Here is a 20,680-nt window from a genome sequence, read left to right on the forward strand (position 1 = left end):
TTTCAGAAGACAGTAAATCTACACTGCTATACAAGCTGTACACTGACTACTCTAAGTTATATCCAAGTTTCATGTCTATAGTGTTGTCCCATGAAAAGATATAATGAAATATTTGCAGAAATGTGAGGGGTGTACTCACTTTTGTGATACACTGTATATATATATATATATATATATATATATATATATATATATATATATATATACATATACAGTATATATATACAGTGTATCACAAAAGTGAGTACACCCCTCACATTTCTGCAAATATTTTATTATATCTTTTCATGGGACAACACTATAGAAATAAAACTTGGATATACACAGTTGTCAGTGTACAACTTGTATAGCAGTGTAGATTTACTGTCTTCTGAAAATAATATATGTGTATCTCACTTTTGTGATACACTGTATATACCACACATCACACATTTTATTAACAAGTGAAGTTGGTGTATCTAGTTAATAAGTTAGTTGATGCATCACTGGCAGAATTTTACTGCATTTGATTGTTTGGGTACCTTTTAGGTCTTATTGGTTGATAAGGTAAGGAATTATTGTTTTGAAATAGTATACAATACTAACTACTAACTACAGTGCACTGTATCAAACTAAAACAGGGTTGTTTTATGGATAGTGCACAGTTTTAATTATCCAAAAATCCCGTCATTTACTTATTTCCCCCAGATTATTTCCCATCCCAACAACCTGTTTGAAATCATGTCCAAGGAGCCGGTGAAAAGGGAGCGCAACCTTCACAACAGAGTCCAGAGTAAGTCAGGTTTACCTGTTGCACAAATTTATCTGGAATTATGTTCTAAGCTTAAGATAGAACAGCATAAGTGCTGAATCAGCTGTGTTGTCTGTACATCACAGACTCTGATTATGAGAATGCAAATCGCTCTGCTGATGTAGATGTGGAACTTATGGCCTTCCAGTCCATCATCGGAGATGATTATAAAGGTAAAAAAATTCATATACATGCAAGAAACAATGCAATATTAATATTAATCAATATAATAAGGGCCAATGCTTTTGTAATGTAATTAATGCCTAAATATGATTTATTGTTTGTTTTGTATGATCTGGTTTTATTATTGTTTTAATGTATGTTGGCATGCAAAGATACAGCATATGTTGACCAGTCTGGGTAGTAAATAATTACACTATTTGACTTTTACTGTGATAGATGGGAACAGTGCCAATGCTATGGAAAGCTGGGGTGATGGTAGTCGCTGCCTTAAACTGAAAGGCCAGATGAGATACATGCCTGAGTGGGAATCCATCATTTTCCTGGGAACACCCGTGTAAGAGTTTCTTCTTGATCCAAGACTTCAGCTGCTGAACAGTCTGTGGTTGTCATTATCTGATTTTTCTCTTCAGAATACACAAACATTTTCAAAAAGAAACAAATATGGATGGTAGGAAACAGACAAGTATATACATTTAGTGTTTACAAAGCCACACTGTTGTAGTGCATGACGCCAGAATGACGCCTGGCATTGTCTTGCAGGAAAAGTCGTCACCTTGATGGCAGCATATGTTTCTTTAAAATCCTAATACACGGGCGCTCAGGTGGCACAGCGTCATAAGTCACTAGCGCACGAGTGCCAAGATTCCGAACTCCCAGTTTCGAGTCTTGGCTCTCCTACCAGTCGGCTGGGTGCCCTCTAGCAGGCATAGAAACAATGGCCTCTGCTAGGGTGAGAAATGACCAGATTAAACAGAGGGCTGTGTAAGGATCCTGGTTGGCAGGGTGCCTGCACAGCAGAGATTGGGGTGGAGATTAGGGCATGGCTCTCACATGCAAATCCACCAAGGTGAGGGGTATAAGAAGGGATCCGTGTGTCAGTCAAGTCACCCCCTCCTTGGGCACCACTAGGGATCCCCGGCAGCAGATTGACTACACTAAGTTGTGTCATGTCAGTGGGACTTTCACATATATGCAAGTCAACCATACCAAGAGCACTGATGCACCCGCCATACCATGACAGATGTTGGTTTTAGCACAGTTTGCTTATAACAGTCTGGATGGTCTTATTAGTCTTTGACAATGCTTTTACAAAGTACTGCCAAGCCCACATGGCTATATTTACCATGTGCAAAATTATAACATGCCTCAGTTACTGATTTATCCATATTGTATTTTATTAAATAATGATAAAACATACAGTTGAGTTTATTTTATTTTTTTTATTTAACCTATCACTTGTCCCAAACTGCAGTGATGTGGGAAGTAACACTGGTGGTGTCAGCATACAACTGGTTTAAACAAAACTGTTTAAAATATGAGCTAATGTTTAAAAAAAAAATCTAGGGTTCGGTCACAAAAAGCAACATCAGTGAAGTTTGCAGATTCCAGAACTCTTGGGAACTGTCTTAGAAAAATGGAACACCATTTCACCAATGATTTTCAAGTAATTGTTAACTTGATTATGCGCATTATCATCTAACACATTAATTAAATTTGTACTTCATTGTACTGACCCTTGCCTCTAAGGGGACAAGCAGACCCAATCCATGCAGCACAGCTGTTTAAAAGCATTTACAATTGTTATGTTCCACTAATTGATTTAGATCTTTTTTTTGTGTAGAATGGAGAGTCTGAGTGCTATGTTCAAAACTGGGCTCTACATTAATGATCTAAGCATGCACGACTCCAGCAGAGACCTGGTGCTTGCAGGAACCCAACAATCTGAAGAGCTTAAGAGAGCACTCATACAGGTGCCAAAGTGTGTGTCTGTGTTAAATGAGTTTTGATTTGTATATAATTTATTTAGATATTTTAGTTAGGCTGGGTTAGTTTTAGTGTGGCTGTTTCTTTTTTAGGTTTGGTATATATAACTCTACTGAACATCAAATAAGAGAAAAATAAGTGGAATAAGTGGATTTTTTCTGTGTGGTCAAATGTAATACATGAGCCTCCACAAATCAGGTTTGCCCCAAATTGGATGCTGCAGAAGATGGATTATATTGTTCACAGTCCAGGGAGCTTGGAAAGAAAAATACCCTGTTCTTGTTTTCTGTTTGTTTATGTAATCAGCAACACATTTAATTTAGGATTTAAAGTGCCAATTATGAAGCAAGGGATTTTCTTCTTGCTAAACAGTTCCTTAGGTTCATGACAATGTAAAGCTTCCTTGACTGTGGAAACTGACAATCATGTTCCATCAGGTTCTTATTTATGGGAAACTTGATTTTGGTGTACATCTGACTATCAGCAAATGTCATGTCAGCATATGGTGAAAGTTTGCGTTGAAATTTGAGTAATCAAACTAACCCTGTTTGGGGGCAGAAAGAAGACCAGTAACAGTTATAATAAATGATGACAAATTAGGAAATCATTTTTACATGACCAAATGAATAATCTTACTTGCTGTACTGTATGTACTGTGATTTCACAAAGTATTTAGATCCCCTGACTTTTTGCACATTTTATTTTTATTTTAAATCCATCCAATTTCCATTTTTACCTATGTCTACACTTACTCACCCATAATAATGAAGTGAAAACCCCCCAAAATTAAAATCTCTTATTCACAAAAATATTCAGACTTCCAATTGCAGTCCTGTTTGCTTTTGAGCTCATTAAGACCAGAGATAATGACATGCATATTGAATTGGTAAGAAAGGCTTTCATAAAACATTTAATACACACTTATCCATTCATTAATGAGAATCTGGATTATAAAGAGAACACACTACACATAATTATTACCTGAGTAAGTGTTTGCTCATAATATTTTAAGTTCAGACTCAATTATGAGTAGTATTTTAACTGTGAATACATTTTCTTAATTTTGACTTAATTTACAAAGAAGATGTAATTAGGCTATAATTTTTTTGATCCCCAGGCGGGGCGGTCCGGGTCTTTTCTGTGCGGAGTTTGCATGTTCTCCCCGTGTCTGTGTGGGTTTCCTCTGGGAGCTCCGGTTTCCTCCCACAGTCCAAAAACATGCAGTCAAGTTAATTGAAGACACTGAATTGCCCTATAGGTGAATGGGTGTGCGTATGTGTGTCTGCCCTGCGATGGACTGGCGCCCCATCCAGGGTGTTACTGTGTGCCTTGCGCCCATCGAAAAGCTGGGATTGGCTCCAGCACCCCCGCGAGCCTAATTGGATACGTGGTTAAGAAAGTGAGTGAGTTTGGCATTTGGTTGCTACACAGTGCAACTGGTAGAGTATGGCACATACAGCAACATGGACCTGGGGGTTGATTCTATTCTCTGGTCTGTAAGCAGTTGTTCTCTCTGTGTCTGTTTGTGTTTCTGTTTGTTATTCTGGTCAGTTCTTATCTCTCAGAAGTATGCAGAAGGTGGACTGGCTATTTTAAATTTATGAGCGAGTGATTGAGTAAGAGAATATGAGGTTCTATTTGATGGACTGGCATCCCATCCAAGGTGTATTCATGTCTCATCCTCTCTTTATGTTCTAAAGCCACCATGACCCTAACCTGAATTCAAATCAACTCAAATTTATTTGTATAGCACTTTTTACAATAGACAATTTCTCAAAGCAACTTTACAGAATCCAGGACCGACAGACCAAAACCTCCTGTTGAGCAGTGGCAAAATAAAAACTCCCTTAAAATTACAGGAAGAAACCTTGAGAGGAACCAGACCAAGCAGGAACCTCCATACTCTTTGGGTTTGCACAGCAATATATACACCGACTAGGCATAACATTATGACCACTGACAGGTGAAGTGAATAATGATTATCTCTTCATCATGGCACCTGTTAGTGGTGGAATATATTAGGCAGCAAGTGAACATTTTCCGCAAAGTTGATGAGGAAAAAAATGGACAAGCATAAGGATTTGAGCGAGTTTGACAAGGGCCAAATTGTGATGGCTAGACAACTGGGTAAGAGCATCTCCAAAACTGAAGCTCTTGTGGGGTTCCCTGTCTGCAGTGGTCAGTATCTATCAAAAGTGGTCCAAGGAAGGAACAGTGGTAAACCGGCGACAGGGTCATGGGCAGCCAAGGCTCATTGATGCACGTGGGGAGCGAAGGCTGGCAGACGAGCTACTGTAGCTCAAATTACTGAAGAAGTTAATGCTGGTTCTGATAGAAAGGTGTCAGAATACACAGTGCATCACAGTTTGTTGTGTATGGGGCTGCAAAGCCACAGACCAGTCAGTTAGGAAGGTGGTCATAATGTTATGCCTCATCGGTGTATCATTTTAGTATTAGTATTATAAGCAGTGCTTAAAATTTCAACATATACATATCGTTATATGCAACTTCTAATCAAATAATTTCACTAAATTGTAATGTTATAAGCCATACTTGTCACTGTGCTATTACTTCACTGTTAAATTTTTTTACCCCATGTTGATCCTTACAGGAGCAAAAGAAATCAAGTAAGCTGGAGGAAAGCATGAAGATGTTGGACTACGAGATGAAGAAGACAGATGACCTGCTGTACAGGATGATCCCTAAACCTGTAGCTAAGAGACTGCGCAAGGGAGAACCTGCAGTAAACACATGTGAGGTCAGTATACATGTCAGGTGAATCTCATTTTATGATTAATTGTCCTTGCTTACATCCTTAAATGTGTTTGCATCTTTGTCTTCATGCAGGTGTTCCCAGATGTGACTATTCTATTCAGTGATGTTGTGGGTTTCACCCGCATCTGCAGCCACATCACTCCCATGCAGGTGGTGTCCATGCTCAACACCATGTACACACTCTTTGACACGTTAAGCGAGAAGCACAGAGTCTTTAAGGTATCTGTTTCGTTTTAGCACCTGTGAATTTATGTAAATTATGTAAATTAGAGGTTTCTTTGATTTCACTGCGGCTAAACACAGGCTTTGTACATAAATTAAATCCAAAATGTGCGTATCGCAGGTTGAAACTATTGGAGATGCCTACATGGTTGTAGCAGGTGCACCAGAGAAGACGAAGTACCACGCTCACAATATCTGTGACATGGCTTTGGACATGGTACGATCCATAGACCACCTTAAAGACCCATCTAATGGCAACAACATTCAAATCCGAGTGGGTATGTGCTCTCCTCGTCTTTCTGTAATTACACAACAAACTGTGATGCACTGTGTATTCTGACACCTTTCTATCAGAACCAGCATTAACTTCTTCAGCAATTTGAGCTACAGTAGCTCGTCTGTTAGATCAGACCACACGGGCCAGCCTTCACTCCCCACATCAATGAGCCTTGGCCACTCATGACCCTGTCGCCGGTTTGCCACTGTTCCTTCCTTGGACCACTTTTGATAGATACTGACCACTGCAGACCGGGAACACCCCACAGGAGCTGCAGTTTTGGAGATGCTCTGACCCAGTCGTCTAGTCATCACAATTTGGCCCTTGTCAATTTCACTTAAATCTTTTACGCTGACCCATTTTTCCTGATTCTAACACATCAACTTTGAGGATGAAATGTTCACTTGCTGCCTGATATATCCCACCCACTAACAGGTGCCGTGATGAAGAGATAATCAGTGTTATTCACTTCACCCGTCAATGGTCATAATGTTATGCCTAATCGGTGTATGCTCACATATAACCTGGAACATTCATTCAATTTACAGTGTATCACAAAAGTGAGTACACCCCTCACATTTCTGCAGATATTTAAGTATATCTTTTCATGGGACAACACTGACAAAATGACACTTTGATACAATGAAAAGTAGTCTGTGTGCAGCTTATATAACAGTGTAAATTTATTCTTCCCTCAAAATAACTCAATATACAGCCATTAATGTCTAAACCACCAGCAACAAAAGTGAGTACACCCCTTAGTGAAAGTTCCTGAAGTGTCAATATTTTGTGTGGCCACCATTATTTCCCAGAACTGCCTTAACTCTCCTGGGCATGGAGTTTACCAGAGCTTCACAGGTTGCCACTGGAATGCTTTTTCACTCCTCCATGACGACATCACGGAGCTGGCGGATATTCGAGACTTTGCGCTCCTCCACCTTCCGCTTGAGGATGCCCCAAAGATGTTCTATTGGGTTTAGGTCTGGAGACATGCTTGGCCAGTCCATCACCTTTACCCTCAGCCTCTTCAATAAAGCAGTGGTCGTCTTAGAGGTGTGTTTGGGGTCATTATCATGCTGGAACACTGCCCTGCGACCCAGTTTCCGGAGGGAGGGGATCATGCTCTGCTTCAGTATTTCACAGTACATATTGGAGTTCATGTGTCCCTTAATGAAATGTAACTCCCCAATGACAAGCAGTGCTCAATTTGGACATTTAGGGGTGTAGTCTCTTAGGGGTGTACTCACTTTTGTTGCCGGTGGTTTAGACATTAATGGCTGTATATTGAGTTATTTTGAGGGAAGAATAAATTTACACTGTTATATAAGCTGCACACAGACTATTGTGTCAAAGTGTCATTTTTCATTGTGTCAAAGTGTCATTTTGTCAGTGTTGTCCCATGAAAAGATATACTTAAATATCTGCAGAAATGTGAGGGGTGTACTCACTTTTGTGATACACTGTATAAGGACACCTACCATAGAGATAGACTTTGTGAGTATACAATTACTAACTGTAGGCCACCTGCTGCTTTGTACACTTTGTCACCCTCCTGTACTCCACATATCAATCAAAAGGGACCCCCAATATTGTCCCCAATGACCAGATGTTATTTTGGACGTTGTACAATCATTAGCATTAACTTATGCGTTAGAGGTGTGTTTGTGTGTGGTGTCCTTTTATGAATGTATTAGGTGCAGCAGTGTTGGGGAGATATTCAAACAAGGAGAATAGTGATCCAACCAAAAACATAAAGCCAACAATAAAGTGTCCTGTGATGAGAAATCTAAGCAATTTTAACACTTCACTTCAAGTTTATGAAATACTAACTAATTTAAAATACTAATTTCTGTGTCCTTGTCTTTTCATGCTCTTTTTATCTCTTTCTTGTCTATTTACTTACATCTAGGGTTAATTTAACGTAGTCAGCTGATCCTTTTTAAACTAATACAGTCAGGAGAACATGTAAAACCTTTCACAGACTGTGACCCAAGACAAGGATTAAACCCAGGCATGAAGGATCCCAATGATGTGTGACCTTCTGGCCTCCACAGTCTTCATTTAACTGTAGCCAAAATTTTGAATATACAATAATAATGTAGATAACAATAACACAGTGCTGCTTCCTTTTATCTTTCTGCATAATTTGTGTTTGATCTGATATTGTAGCTTTATATCTACTGTGGTTTCAGGAATCCACTCTGGCATGGTTGTTGCTGGGGTTGTAGGTCACAAAATGCCACGCTATGGTCTTCATGGTGACACAGTGCATACGGCATCTGCCATGGAGAGCAACGGAAAGGTGCGGACAGACAGTGCTTTAGAAGTGTGCTTATCTTGGAAAAACAACCAAAATCCCAGATTGTATTTAAAATAATATAGTTAGTTTTTATATATGTTAGTCTGATACTAATGAATTAAATTGTATGTAAATATTGCCACCAGCATTTTAAAATGTTCCATTTCAGATAAAAAAAACAGGTTTTATTTTTTAGATTAATAATTTAGGTTACTCATTTTATTATTATTCACTTTGAACTGGCTGAATCTTAAACTCTACAAAGTCCCAGGTTTGGGAGTTAAAGCCGTGAATAGTTTAGCTCTGGCATATCTTGCTGGCCTTTCGAGGCAGTATAGCCCATCCGAATTACTTCATTCAGAGTAGTAATTTTTAATTTGCTGGTGTATTCAAATCCAATCTGTGTTGTTGCATTCCACTTGTATTAACTATTTAGATGGATTAATGATTGTTTGTCTGGGGGATGTAGGAGATGCACATTCAGCTTAGCAGCGCCACATACGAGCACCTACAGGGCAGTCACTTCATTTTTGAGAGACGTGGAACTATAACTATCAAGGTAAGCAACTACAGCTTGAAATAGCGTTACATACACTGATCAGCCATAACATTAAAACGTGGGGGCCTGTGGTAGCCTAGTGGGTAGGGCTTTGGGCTATCAACCGGAAGATTGGCGGTTCAAATCCAGGCTCTGCTATGTAGCCACTGCTGGGTCCTTGAGCAAGGCCCTTTACCCTGTCTGCTCCAGGGGCGCCGTAAGTTGGCTGACCCTGCACTCTGACCCCAGCTTCCAACACCAGCTGGGATATGCGAAGAAATAATTTAATTGTACTGTACACCTGTATATGTATATATGACAAATAAAGGATATCTTTCTTTCTATCTTTCTTTCTTTAAAACCACCTTGTTTCAACACTCACTGTCCATTTTTTCAGCTCCACCTACCAAATAGAGGCACTCTGTAGTTCTACAATTACTGACTTTAGTCCTTTTTTTAGCCTGCTTTCACCCTGTTCTTCAATGGTCAGGACCACCACAGAGCAGGTATTATTTAGGTGGTGGATCATTCTCAGCACTGCAGTGACACTGACATGGTGGTGGTGTGTTAGTGTGTGTTGTGCTGGCATGAGTGGATCAGACACAGCAGCGCTGCTGTAGTTTTTAAACACTGTGTCCACTCACTGTCCAGTCTATTAGACTCTCCTACCTAGTTGGTTCACCTTGTAGATGTAAAGTCAGAGACAATCGCTCATCTTTGCTGCTGTTTGAGTTGGTCATCTTCTAGACCTTCATCAGTGGTCACAGGATGCTGCCCACAGGGCGCTGTTGTCTGGATATTTTTGATTGGTGGACTATTCTTAGTCCAGCAGTGACAGTGAGGTATTTAAAAACTCTGTTTTAAAAAGCTGTGTCTTATCTACTCATACCAGCACAACACACTCTAACACACCACCACCATGTCAGTGTCACTGCAGTGCTGAGAATGATTCACCACTCAAATAATACCTGCTCTGTAGTGGTCCTGAGAGAGTCCTGACCATTGGAGAACAGCATGAAAGGGGGCTAACAAAGTATGCAGAGAAACAGATGGACTACAGTCAGTAATTGTAGAACTACAAAGTGCTTCTATATGATAAGTGGAGCTGATAAAATGGACAGTGAGTGTAGAAACAAGGAGGTGGTTTTAATGTTATGGCTGATATCAAAAGGTAGAACATTTAAAACATGGATATGAAGGAGTGGTGGATTTTGGAGTCCATATAATCGTAAATGGAGATTTATTTTTAATGCATAATACAGTATATGGTCAAAATGATCTTTACAGTTTTATTTTATTATTCAATTTACATGGTTTTGAAAAGGAATGTCCAACCAGCTCATGGTCAGATGTCCTCCTTTTGTATACACAGTGTATATGAATAGATTAAAGAACATATAATGAAAGAGGTAATAACAGAGATCCTCATTTTTCTTAATTAAAAGCCTCACTTGTGCAAAGGTGTTGTGTTCTGAGTGAGGTTAATAGAAGCACAAGTTCTAACCTTTTACATGACCCACACTGTTCTCATTAGAGCCATTCTCTCCTCAAAGACATGTTCTCATTAAGATGTTTCTCATTAAATAGATAATCTCCCTAAATACAGAGCCTAGCTTGTTATTTCACTGCCTCACTAATGACTATCAGCAACAGCCTAGTGCCTCAGCTCTGTGAAGGCCAGTTCTCTGTTTCTCATAACAACAGCCCCTACCAATAATCTTATTCTGATTTTTTATGTAAACTGAAGCTCTTGAACTGTTTTTTTTATAATTTTATGCACATACAGTGTATCACAAAAGTGAGTACACCCCTCACATTTCTGCAGATATTTAAGTATATCTTTTCATGGGACAACACTGACAAAATGACACTTTGACACAATGAAAAGTAGTCTGTGTGCAGCTTATATAACAGTGTAAATTTATTCTTCCCTCAAAATAACTCAATATACAGCCATTAATGTCTAAACCACCGGCAACAAAAGTGAGTACACCCCTAAGAGACTACACCCCTAAATGTCCAAATTGAGCACTGCTTGTCATTTTCCCTCCAAAATGTCATGTGATTTGTTAGTGTTACTTGGTCTCAGGTGTGCATAGGGAGCAGGTGTGTTCAATTTAGTAGTACAGCTCTCACACTCTCTCATACTGGTCACTGAAAGTTCCAACATGGCACCTCATGGCAAAGAACTCTCTGAGGCTCTTAAAAGACGAATTGTTGCGCTACATGAAGATGGCCAAGGCTACAAGAAGATTGCCAACACCCTGAAACTGAGCTGCAGCACAGTGGCCAAGATCATCCAGCGTTTTAAAAGAGCAGGGTCCACTCAGAAAAGACCTTGCGTTGGTCGTCCAAAGAAGCTGAGTGCACGTGCAGAGATTGAAAAGGTGGGGGGTCAGCCTGTCAGTGCTCAGACCATACGCCGCACACTACATCGAATTGGTCTGCATGGCTGTCACCCCAGAAGGAAGCCTCTTCTGAAGTCTCTACACAAGAAAGCCCACAAACTGTTTGCTGAAGACATGTCAACAAAGGACATGGATTACTGGAACCATGTCCTATGGTCTGATGAGACCAAGATTCATTTGTTTGGTTCAGATGGTCTCAAGCATGTGTGGCGGCAATCAGGTGAGGAGTACAAAGATAAGTGTGTCATGCCTACAGTCAAGCATGGTGGTAAGAATGCCATGGTCTGGGGCTGCATGAGTGCAGCAGGTGTTGGGGAGTTACATTTCATTGAGGGACACATGAACTCCAATATGTACTGTGAAATACTGAAGCAAAGCATGATCCCCTCCCTCCGGAAACTGGGTCGCAGGGCAGTGTTCCAGCATGATAATGAAACCAAACACACCTCTAAGACGACCACTGCTTTATTGAAGAGGCTGAGGGTAAAGGTGATGGACTGGCCAAGCATGTCTCCAGACCTAAACCCAATAGAACATCTTTGGGGCATCCTCAAGCGGAAGGTGGAGGAGCGCAAAGTCTCGAATATCCGCCAGCTCCGTGATGTCGTCATGGAGGAGTGGAAAAGCATTCCAGTGGCAACCTGTGAAGCTCTGGTAAACTCCATGCCCAGGAGAGTTAAGGCAGTTCTGGGAAATAATGGTGGCCACACAAAATATTGACACTTCAGGAACTTTCACTAAGGGGTGTACTCACTTTTGTTGCCGGTGGTTTAGACATTAATGGCTGTATATTGAGTTATTTTGAGGGAAGACAAAATTTACACTGTTATATAAGCTGCACACAGACTACTTTTCATTGTGTCAAAGTGTCATTTTGTCATTGTTGTCCCATGAAAAGATATACTTAAATATCTGCAGAAATGTGAGGGGTGTACTCACTTTTGTGATACACTGTACATATATACAGTGGATTTAGAAGGTATTATATAGATAAAATTCAAGAAGTGAGTCTAGATGTGCTTCGTTGATTACAGCAAAGCTTTCAACTGTGTTGGACACACAATGTTCTCAAGAATACCAAAGCATCTCATCGTTCTAATGAGGAATCTATACACTGTTTAATAAGGTTTCACAAATTAGTAAAGGCTGCATTCTGTCACCATTTCTGTTCAACCTGTATGCTGGACATATAATAAGAGAAACAGGACAGGAGGGAGATGATCGATCAGAAGACTGAGGGAAGGAACATCAATAATCTTCGATATGCAGATGACACATTTAAATTTACATTTTAGGCATTTAGCAGACGCTCTTACCCAGAGCGACTTACAGAAGTGCTTCCATAGCGAACATTACCTTACTCTAGTTTAAGTAGACAACAGTCAAAGACTACAAATCTGCTGAAAACCCTGAGCGTTAGTAAGTACATGTCAGCTTAAGTGTTTGGTAAAGAGGTAATGAAGGGTTTTAATCGTTTTTTGAAGACAGCGAGAGACTCAGATGTTCAGACAGACAAGGGAAGCTCGTTCCACCACTTGGGTGCAAGTACAGAGAAGAGCCTTGATGCATGTCTTCCTTGAGTTCTGGGTGAAGGATCAAGTCGAGCGAGACTAGTGGCTCGGAGGTTGCTTGGTACAGAGTGGGGTTTTATTAGACCTCGAAGGTAGCTTGGGGCTGGTCCGTTTTTAGCTTTGTAGGTGAGCATCAGTGTTTTAAACTGAATGCGTGCAGCTACAGGAAGCCAGTGAAGAGAACGCAGCAGTGGGGTGATGCAGCAGTGTTTAGGTTGGTTAAAAACCAGGCGAGCAGCTGCATTTTCAATGAGTTGCAGGAGTCAGCAGATGGTCTGATCTGGGAGTCATTAAGAGAGATGACTAGGTCCTGGGTTGGAGATTGATCTCCAGGAATAAGTAACAGCTCGGTCAGCAATAAGATGGATGAATACAATTAGATTAATAGCATAATGCATGAATTTTTGTTATTGAATATGGATATTGCTCATGCTTAGAAGGCTTGTTAGTTGTAATAAAAAAGAGCACCATGTGTACCATAAAAAATAATCAAATGTTCTTCCCCTTAAAGCAGGGGTGCACAACATACGGCCCGCGGGCCAGATCCGGCCCGGCAAAACTCTCGATCCGGCCCGCCAAATGAAGTGCTGATGCATTTTTAAGTAAATGATGCTGTCACTTTAAATTCACCGGGTAATTCCATGAACTTGCGACTGAAAAGTGAATTATGTAAATACAAGTTACTTCAGCTGTACCATGTGTTTGTCCAAACCAAGTACGAGTAAAAAAAGAAAAGTGGATCTCGAGTATATGAAATTTAACCCTGAATGGACATACAAGTATTTTCTCATGTCTGCTGTGCTTGTGACCACATTAATCAGTTGGTGTCAGAAAGATGCTGCAGTATCTCCCACTGACCAACACATTTCTTCTAACTACCTGATGTTATGTAACTGTATTTAGGGCTGGGCGATTTTCACGATTAATTCTGTTAGTTAGAATGAACGTTTTCACATGATGTTAGAAATGTGACAATCGCGATTGCTTACATACTTTATATTTTAATTAAAATACCAACATGTCACGAGGCAGAAACTGACCAGACGCTCGCGGAATATAAATCAGGGAAAATTTTATATTAAAAGGGCAAAAACAGTGTACAAAACCCTGCAGAGTCCAAAACCAGAGGATAAACAGACAGGCAGGAAACGGAAGACAACAAGGATTATACACGGTAACGGTTAGATTCTGAAATAAAGACACAAACACGATCAGCAAAACTTCACAACGAGACTAAAACAGAAGAGTTTAAATAAGATTCATGGAACCGAACACAGCTAAACTGAATCAAAACTCCGGAGACGGTGAGCGCGATCAGGATTGGCTGACCGGGACATGTGATAGTCACGTGACAGTCCAGGGGCTCATGGGAATTGTAGTCCATATGGTTAGACGTGCAATGTGCCCCCTCCATCCACCCCCCAATCACAAGAGGACAAAATCAAAGCTGAGCTGAGTGCTTATTCGATGTCCCCCAGTGTGGATACTGATACAGACTCACTTATATGGTGGAAACAGTAAACAGGCTCGTGTTCCTTTTAAAAAACATGTAAAGAACTGTTTGTGGTTTTGCACTTTTCTTATGCTGCACATTATTTAAAGTGAGTTGTTTGTGAGTTTTTTATATAAAGGATATAGCTAATTAAGATTTCTATTTTGTTCAAATTATTGTTAATTATTGTTAATTATTGTTAATGTTATAAAGTTATAAAGAGTTCCTTGAAAGGATAATTAGGTGGTGCTGTTACTATTTTTGCATTTCTGCAGTGTTTTAAATAAAAAAATTTTAATTGCATTATACAAAAAAAAAAAAAAAATTGCAATCACAATCGAGAATCAATAATACATTTGAAAATAATCGAATTTTTTTTTTTCAATATCACCCAGCCCTAACTGTATTACACATTCATGTGGACAGGTCTGTAAAAATGAAATGTGTGGCCCTCTGGTTTAGGTGTTTATGTGAAATCGGCCCTTGGTAAAAAGAAGTTGTGCACCCCTGCCTTAAAGCTTCTTTGATCGGTCAAAAAAGGTGGATATCAGATGGCACTAAATAGCAAAAAACAGAAATAAAAAAACTGATTGTTCCTGCAGGGTAATGTGGAGATTGAGACCTACTGGCTCAAAGGGAAGAGGGATAAAGACGGCAACGCTCAGGCTGCCTGCCCTCAGTTTGAGGCTCAAACCATCAGCAAGGCCTCTATCTCAGCTGCTGAGCCTCCCATCGATGAAGAGGAACTGGTATTTTGCTCTGCATGTTAAAAGAAACTCTGCAGCTGGATACAGTCAATTAAGTCAAATTTCCTACTTTTTAGGTTACTTGTGTCTTTTTCTGCTTTAATTGGTTTGGCTTTCCTCCTGCAGGTGTTTCCATCTGTAACAGGTGAGGATGAGGATGATGTGAAGTCTATCCACTCACACCGCATCAAAATGGAAACGTCTGGCAACTCTCTGGAGGAATCCATGGAGGAAGGCAGAGTGGAAACGCTGTCTGTCAGCAAGGTGAATTAAAACACAGGCATTTATCCTAGTAATTTGACTGCATGTATAAAAACTATTTTGGTTTTTAGGCTTAAAAGAAATGTATTAAAGGAGTTTCACATTTACTTCTTAATTCTTACTCAATCTAATTTTTTTTTTTAACAAGAGGTAAATTAAGAAAAAAAAATGCAGTGCTGTTCTAAAGATCTGTTTTAGCCTCTAAAGAAGAAGGACCTAAAACTTTAAAAGTATCAGTATAAGTAAACTGATCTATCAGACACAGCATTTTAGCTTAGACATTAGAACTTAGCATCCCAGCTAGCCAAAGTGCCATTCCTCTGTCCAAGTTTTCCTTAGTACGGTGGTACCTTGTAACTTAATGTCCCCTAAACTCAAAATCTGTAAAACTCAACACCCTTTGTCAAGAAATTTGTACCCTTAAACTCAATGTTTCCCTTAAACTGCTGTTTTGTTCAGCGCTCAGCTTGAGTGGTAAAATGCCATCAAAGTGTGAATACAAGACAAATCTGCATTTGTGTGAAATAACTGTTAAATCTACTCTGAAAGCGTCCACATGTATCTGTGTTTTTCCTCACTGTTTCACTTTTAAACTTGTGTTAAAGCTCGAGGTTCTGAGAAATTGTAAGAATCAGCTTTTCCAAGAGTCTAAAACGCTTAACATGACAATGTAATAAAAGAATGACATAGAAACACTAAAACTCTCTTAATTATTATTACTCATAAGTTCTCTCCACTAATTAAGAAGCATAAGAAAACAATAAAGAAGTAAAGTTAAAGAGCAGGTTTTATTGTATTTTTTATTGATTTTGAACTGTTATTTGTATTTCAGTGTTTGTATATTATATTTGTGTTATTTTCAGTGTATAAGTGTCAAAAACAACCCCATTATTTAACATTAGCCTTAATTATATGCAGTTCCATGACACCATGGAACACATTGACAGGTTTCCCATAAATCCTTATGGGAACAAATGCCTTAAAACTCAATGCCTTTTAAACTCGACACCATTTCCAGAACCAATTGACATTGAGTTTCAAGGTACCACTGTAATCCTTTATCAACTGAACAGCAGATACATTTCTAAATATACCCCACACAGTTATTACACAATTAACAGACTAGCTAGTTTGGCTGTTGTGCAATATAGCCAGCTCCAGCTCTGAGAGAGAGCTTTCATTAAATAAGCCCTCTCCATTAGGCAGCTAATTGCAATAAACAAATAATAGTTAAGTATCAGAGAATCAGAGTCTCGATTTGCATCCATATGATCTGCTGTAGGTAACATTAGCACACAGCTAGCATGCTGGCTAGACTGATTTAGCTTATTAAACCAGTCACTTTCTTGTATTCTTGCCCTGAATGCCCTTTCTACTAAAATCACTCAATGTATTCAGATTGTTCAAACTACTGTGTCAGAGATAATGTTTATTTGTTTATTTGTATAATGTATCATGTAAAAGGTTCTCCTCACTAGGAATACACAGCTACATGCTTAACTGGGGCCTTAATACTATTCAGCCTGGCTAACTTTTTTTCCATAAACACAATAAGGTTGTTGTCAGTCAGTGCTGGCAAGTGCACTCAAGCATTTGCCCATTTCAGTCACCACTTTAAAATTTTTGCTTCTGGTTGGTCAGTTTACTTACTAGAGGTGACTGTCAGCCTCTTAGGCATTTAGATTAAGTTATAATAGAGGTTATTTATTATTTTCTAATTACACCGATCAGGCATACCATTATGACCACCTTCCTAACTGACTGGTCTGCGGCTATGCAGCCCCATATGCAACAAACTGCAATGCACTGTGTATTCTGACACCTTCCTATCAGAACATATCAGGACGTCTGTTGGATCGGACCACGCAGGCCAGCCTTCGCTCCCCACGTGCATCAATGAGCCTTGGCTGCCCATGACCCTGTCGCTGGTTTACCACTGTTCCTTCCTTGGACCACTTTTGACAGATACTGACCTCTGCAGACAGGGAACCCCACAAGAGCTGCAGTTTTGGGGATGCCCTGACCCAGTTATCTAGCCATCACAATTTGGCCCTTGTCAAACTCACTCAAATCCTTACGCTTGCTCATTTTTCCTGCTTTTAACACATCAGCTTTGAGGATAAAATGTTCACTTGCTGCCTAATATATTCCACCCACTAACAGGTGACATGATGAAGAGATAATCAGTGTTATTCACTTCACCTGTCAGAGGTCATAATGTTATGCCTGATCGGTGTATATTTCATGAAGTAATTTGTAATTGTAATCCACATTAAAAAAGCACATTAATATTCATCTTTTATTTAATTGCATTGCATCTTTTTTAAACTATTTATGGGTGATTCTTCAATTGCTTCAATTCTTTTGACCATCTTAACTTTTGAAAAAAAAAAAATTTGGAATAATTTAGTTTTAATTATGTCAAGATAATGCTAGCAAAGACTTAATGATGGCTACAATTGAGCTTATATAGAATTGTAATATTTTATATTTATTTGCAAAGTGGCATAGCAAAATGTCATTATGTGTTGGTAATGACGTGTTGCGGTAATGACAATTTTTACTTTTTTAAAGAAAAAAACTAGATAGGCCATGGATTTGCTAAAGCTAGTCAACAGCTAGTACAAGATGCACTTTAAATACATATACATAATGTGTAAATTTCTTTTTTTTTGGTAAAGTACTGCCATATTGATGTAAATGGTAATGACGCTGAATACTGTAAATATACTCTATGATCAGGAGGAATACATGATTAAATTACTCACATTTCCAGACATTAAAATGTTAATCTTCTCTCATGGCTGGCATGTGCTTCCTTGCAAGTCTTTGTTTCCATGGTTACAACATAAACAAGTGTTACCTTCAAATGATTCCCTACAGAAACCATACACTGTTGCGGTAATGACGATAATGCTGGGGACAGTAATATATTGCAAAAATATGCATAGGTTGTACAAATATGAAAAAAAAAATTACATTTTGTTTCTTTTTAAATTATTATAAAACTCATATTGTGATTTTTATAATGAATTGATCATTTTTTAGCATTTTATTAGAGCAGAGAAGTTTTAAAGTCTGGGTTGGGGACAAGGCCAAAGTAGCAAAATATTGATGTTTAAATCATCATAAAAAATGAAAATCATAATTATTTTGGTATGTAATTTTTTTTAGTGATGCAATGAATGATCTTTTTAATACCTAAAATATTTGTTTTGTTATAAAGTATTTTTAACACAAATTTATAACTTAGGGATGTAAAAGTTCCCCCAATTGAAGAATCACCCTTATACCAAATGTTTGGAGGGCTCAGCTTTCTGGCCTTCTATAATGAACCAGCACTTCACCCGAAGAGGACAGCGGTCCCTGCCAAGTCTGGTTCCTATTAAAGTTTCTTCCTGTAATTTAGAGAGTTTTTTTTGCCTATGTCACCCTTGGCTTGCTCAACAGGGGTTTTGGTCTGTTGGTCCTGGATGCTATAAAGTAGCTTTGAGACAGCGACTATTGTAAAAAGACTTAACCTGAGTTGACACTGCTAATAGGCATTTATTATTAACCTTTGAGACAAATTGTGCATGTATTTTTATAAACATGTCTGACATGGCATAACTAACATACACACATGACTAGTTTATTGTACAGTACTAGAATAATCAATCAGTCACTATATTTCTTCTTTTATATATGCCCATTCGTCAGTCTAATTATTACAATGTGTCACAGGATGGTGGTCTGCAGGACCCTCATATCGAAATGGACTCACCAGACTTTGATGGCCGGGACTCCATAATGCAATCTCCAGAAGGTTCCTGTGACTCCCAGTGTTCAGAAAAGAGCGCCATGTGTACCATAGCCTAAGCAAACTTCAATACACACATTCCACTACTTTACACAGAATTAATAGCAGATATGTGTGTTTGCACCATGAATTCATGCTCAACCCTCTGAGTTGTTACACTGATAACTAGATTAATGGAAACTGCTTCCTAATGAAGATTTGTATATTGGAGTGGTCATAGTTTTCAAAAGTATGTGGACACTTGACCATGAGATTGCTGGAAATCTGATTCCATTTCCTTCCACTTCTCACTTTCCACTTCTTTACAGAGCAGGTATTATTTGGGTGGTGGATCATTCTCAGCACTGCAGTGACACTGACATGGTGGTGGTGTGTTAGTGTGTGTTGTGCTGGTATGAGTGAATCAGACACAGCAGTGCTGCTGGAGTTTTTAAATAGTGTCCACTCACTGTCCACTCTATTAGACACTCCTTCCTAGTTGGTCCACCTTGTAGATGTTAAGTCAGAGACGATCGCTCATCTATTGCTGCTGTTTGAGTTGGTCATCTTCTAGACCTTCATCAGTTGTCACAAGACGCTGCCCACTGCCCGCTGTTGGCTGGATATTTGTGGCTGGTGGAATATCAGTCCAGAAGTGACAGTGAGGTGTTTAAAAACTCCATCAGCACTGCTGTGTTTTATCCACTCATAGCAGCACAACACACACTAACACACCACCACCATATCAGTGTCACTGCAGTGCTGAGAACGATCCACCACCTAAATAATACCTGCTTTGTGGTGGTCCTGGGGGAGTCCTGACCATTGAAGAACAGCATGAAAGGGGGCTAACAAAGCATGCAGAGAAACAGATGGACTACAGTCAGTAATTGTAGAACTACAAAGTGCTCCTACATGGTAAGTGGAGCTGATAAAATGGACAATGTGTGTAGAAACAAGGAGGTGGTTTTAATGTTATGGCTGATCGGTGTATATTGTTTAAGATTTTATGTTTAATAAACGGTAAAATAAAAAATTATACACAAACTGAGATTTATTATTGCCACTTGATGTTTTAAGTAGTTCTAACCTTCAAAATATACAGGTCAATAGTTTACGCACACTTGTACAAGGCGTGTATAAATAATGTGAGCACACTTAGGTCAATCTAGAGTATTGATTAATGCAGGTGTGGAAGGTTCTAATATGTCATTTAACTTTGAAGCATGGTCACACAAATTATTTTGTTAGTTATCATAATTGACTATAGCATTGGAGTTTTCTGCACCCATGTAATTAGGGCTACAATAGGGCCTATTGTACGGCCCGCGGGCCACATTCGGCCCTTTGGCTGTTCACAACTGACCCGCATGAGGTCAGTGGCAAAAATCAGACGTAAATAAATGTACATCACACATGCAGTACAACAGGATTGTTTTTATTGTGAATGGACTGCTTTTTCTTCACATTTTTTTTTTAAGTTTAACTGAGTGCGTTTGATAGAGACGGTCGAGTTTTAACAAGACAAGAACTTCTATTTATTTACTGAATTCAGATGTAAAGCTGTTTAAAGATC

The 20,680-nt window shown here is 39.1% G+C and overlaps 1 protein-coding gene across 1 annotated transcript in view; it reads left to right on the top strand.

The window, feature by feature from the left end:
• LOC134312387 (soluble guanylate cyclase 88E-like) overlaps positions 1-19,184 on the top strand; it is a 29,709-nt gene extending 10,525 nt beyond the window's left edge. Inside the window, exons 7-18 of the mRNA XM_062994335.1 lie at positions 688-772; positions 877-963; positions 1,190-1,307; positions 2,595-2,724; positions 5,349-5,495; positions 5,585-5,731; positions 5,856-6,012; positions 8,204-8,313; positions 8,780-8,869; positions 14,922-15,068; positions 15,192-15,329; positions 19,050-19,184. Coding sequence (XP_062850405.1) covers positions 688-772; positions 877-963; positions 1,190-1,307; positions 2,595-2,724; positions 5,349-5,495; positions 5,585-5,731; positions 5,856-6,012; positions 8,204-8,313; positions 8,780-8,869; positions 14,922-15,068; positions 15,192-15,329; positions 19,050-19,184 — 1,491 coding nt within the window. The remainder of the gene's footprint in view (positions 1-687; positions 773-876; positions 964-1,189; positions 1,308-2,594; positions 2,725-5,348; positions 5,496-5,584; positions 5,732-5,855; positions 6,013-8,203; positions 8,314-8,779; positions 8,870-14,921; positions 15,069-15,191; positions 15,330-19,049) is intronic.
• The last annotated feature ends 1,496 nt before the right edge of the window (positions 19,185-20,680 follow it).

This window comes from Trichomycterus rosablanca, chromosome 1 (assembly GCF_030014385.1).
Source record: "Trichomycterus rosablanca isolate fTriRos1 chromosome 1, fTriRos1.hap1, whole genome shotgun sequence".
In the NCBI taxonomy this organism is placed as follows: domain Eukaryota; kingdom Metazoa; phylum Chordata; class Actinopteri; order Siluriformes; family Trichomycteridae; genus Trichomycterus; species Trichomycterus rosablanca.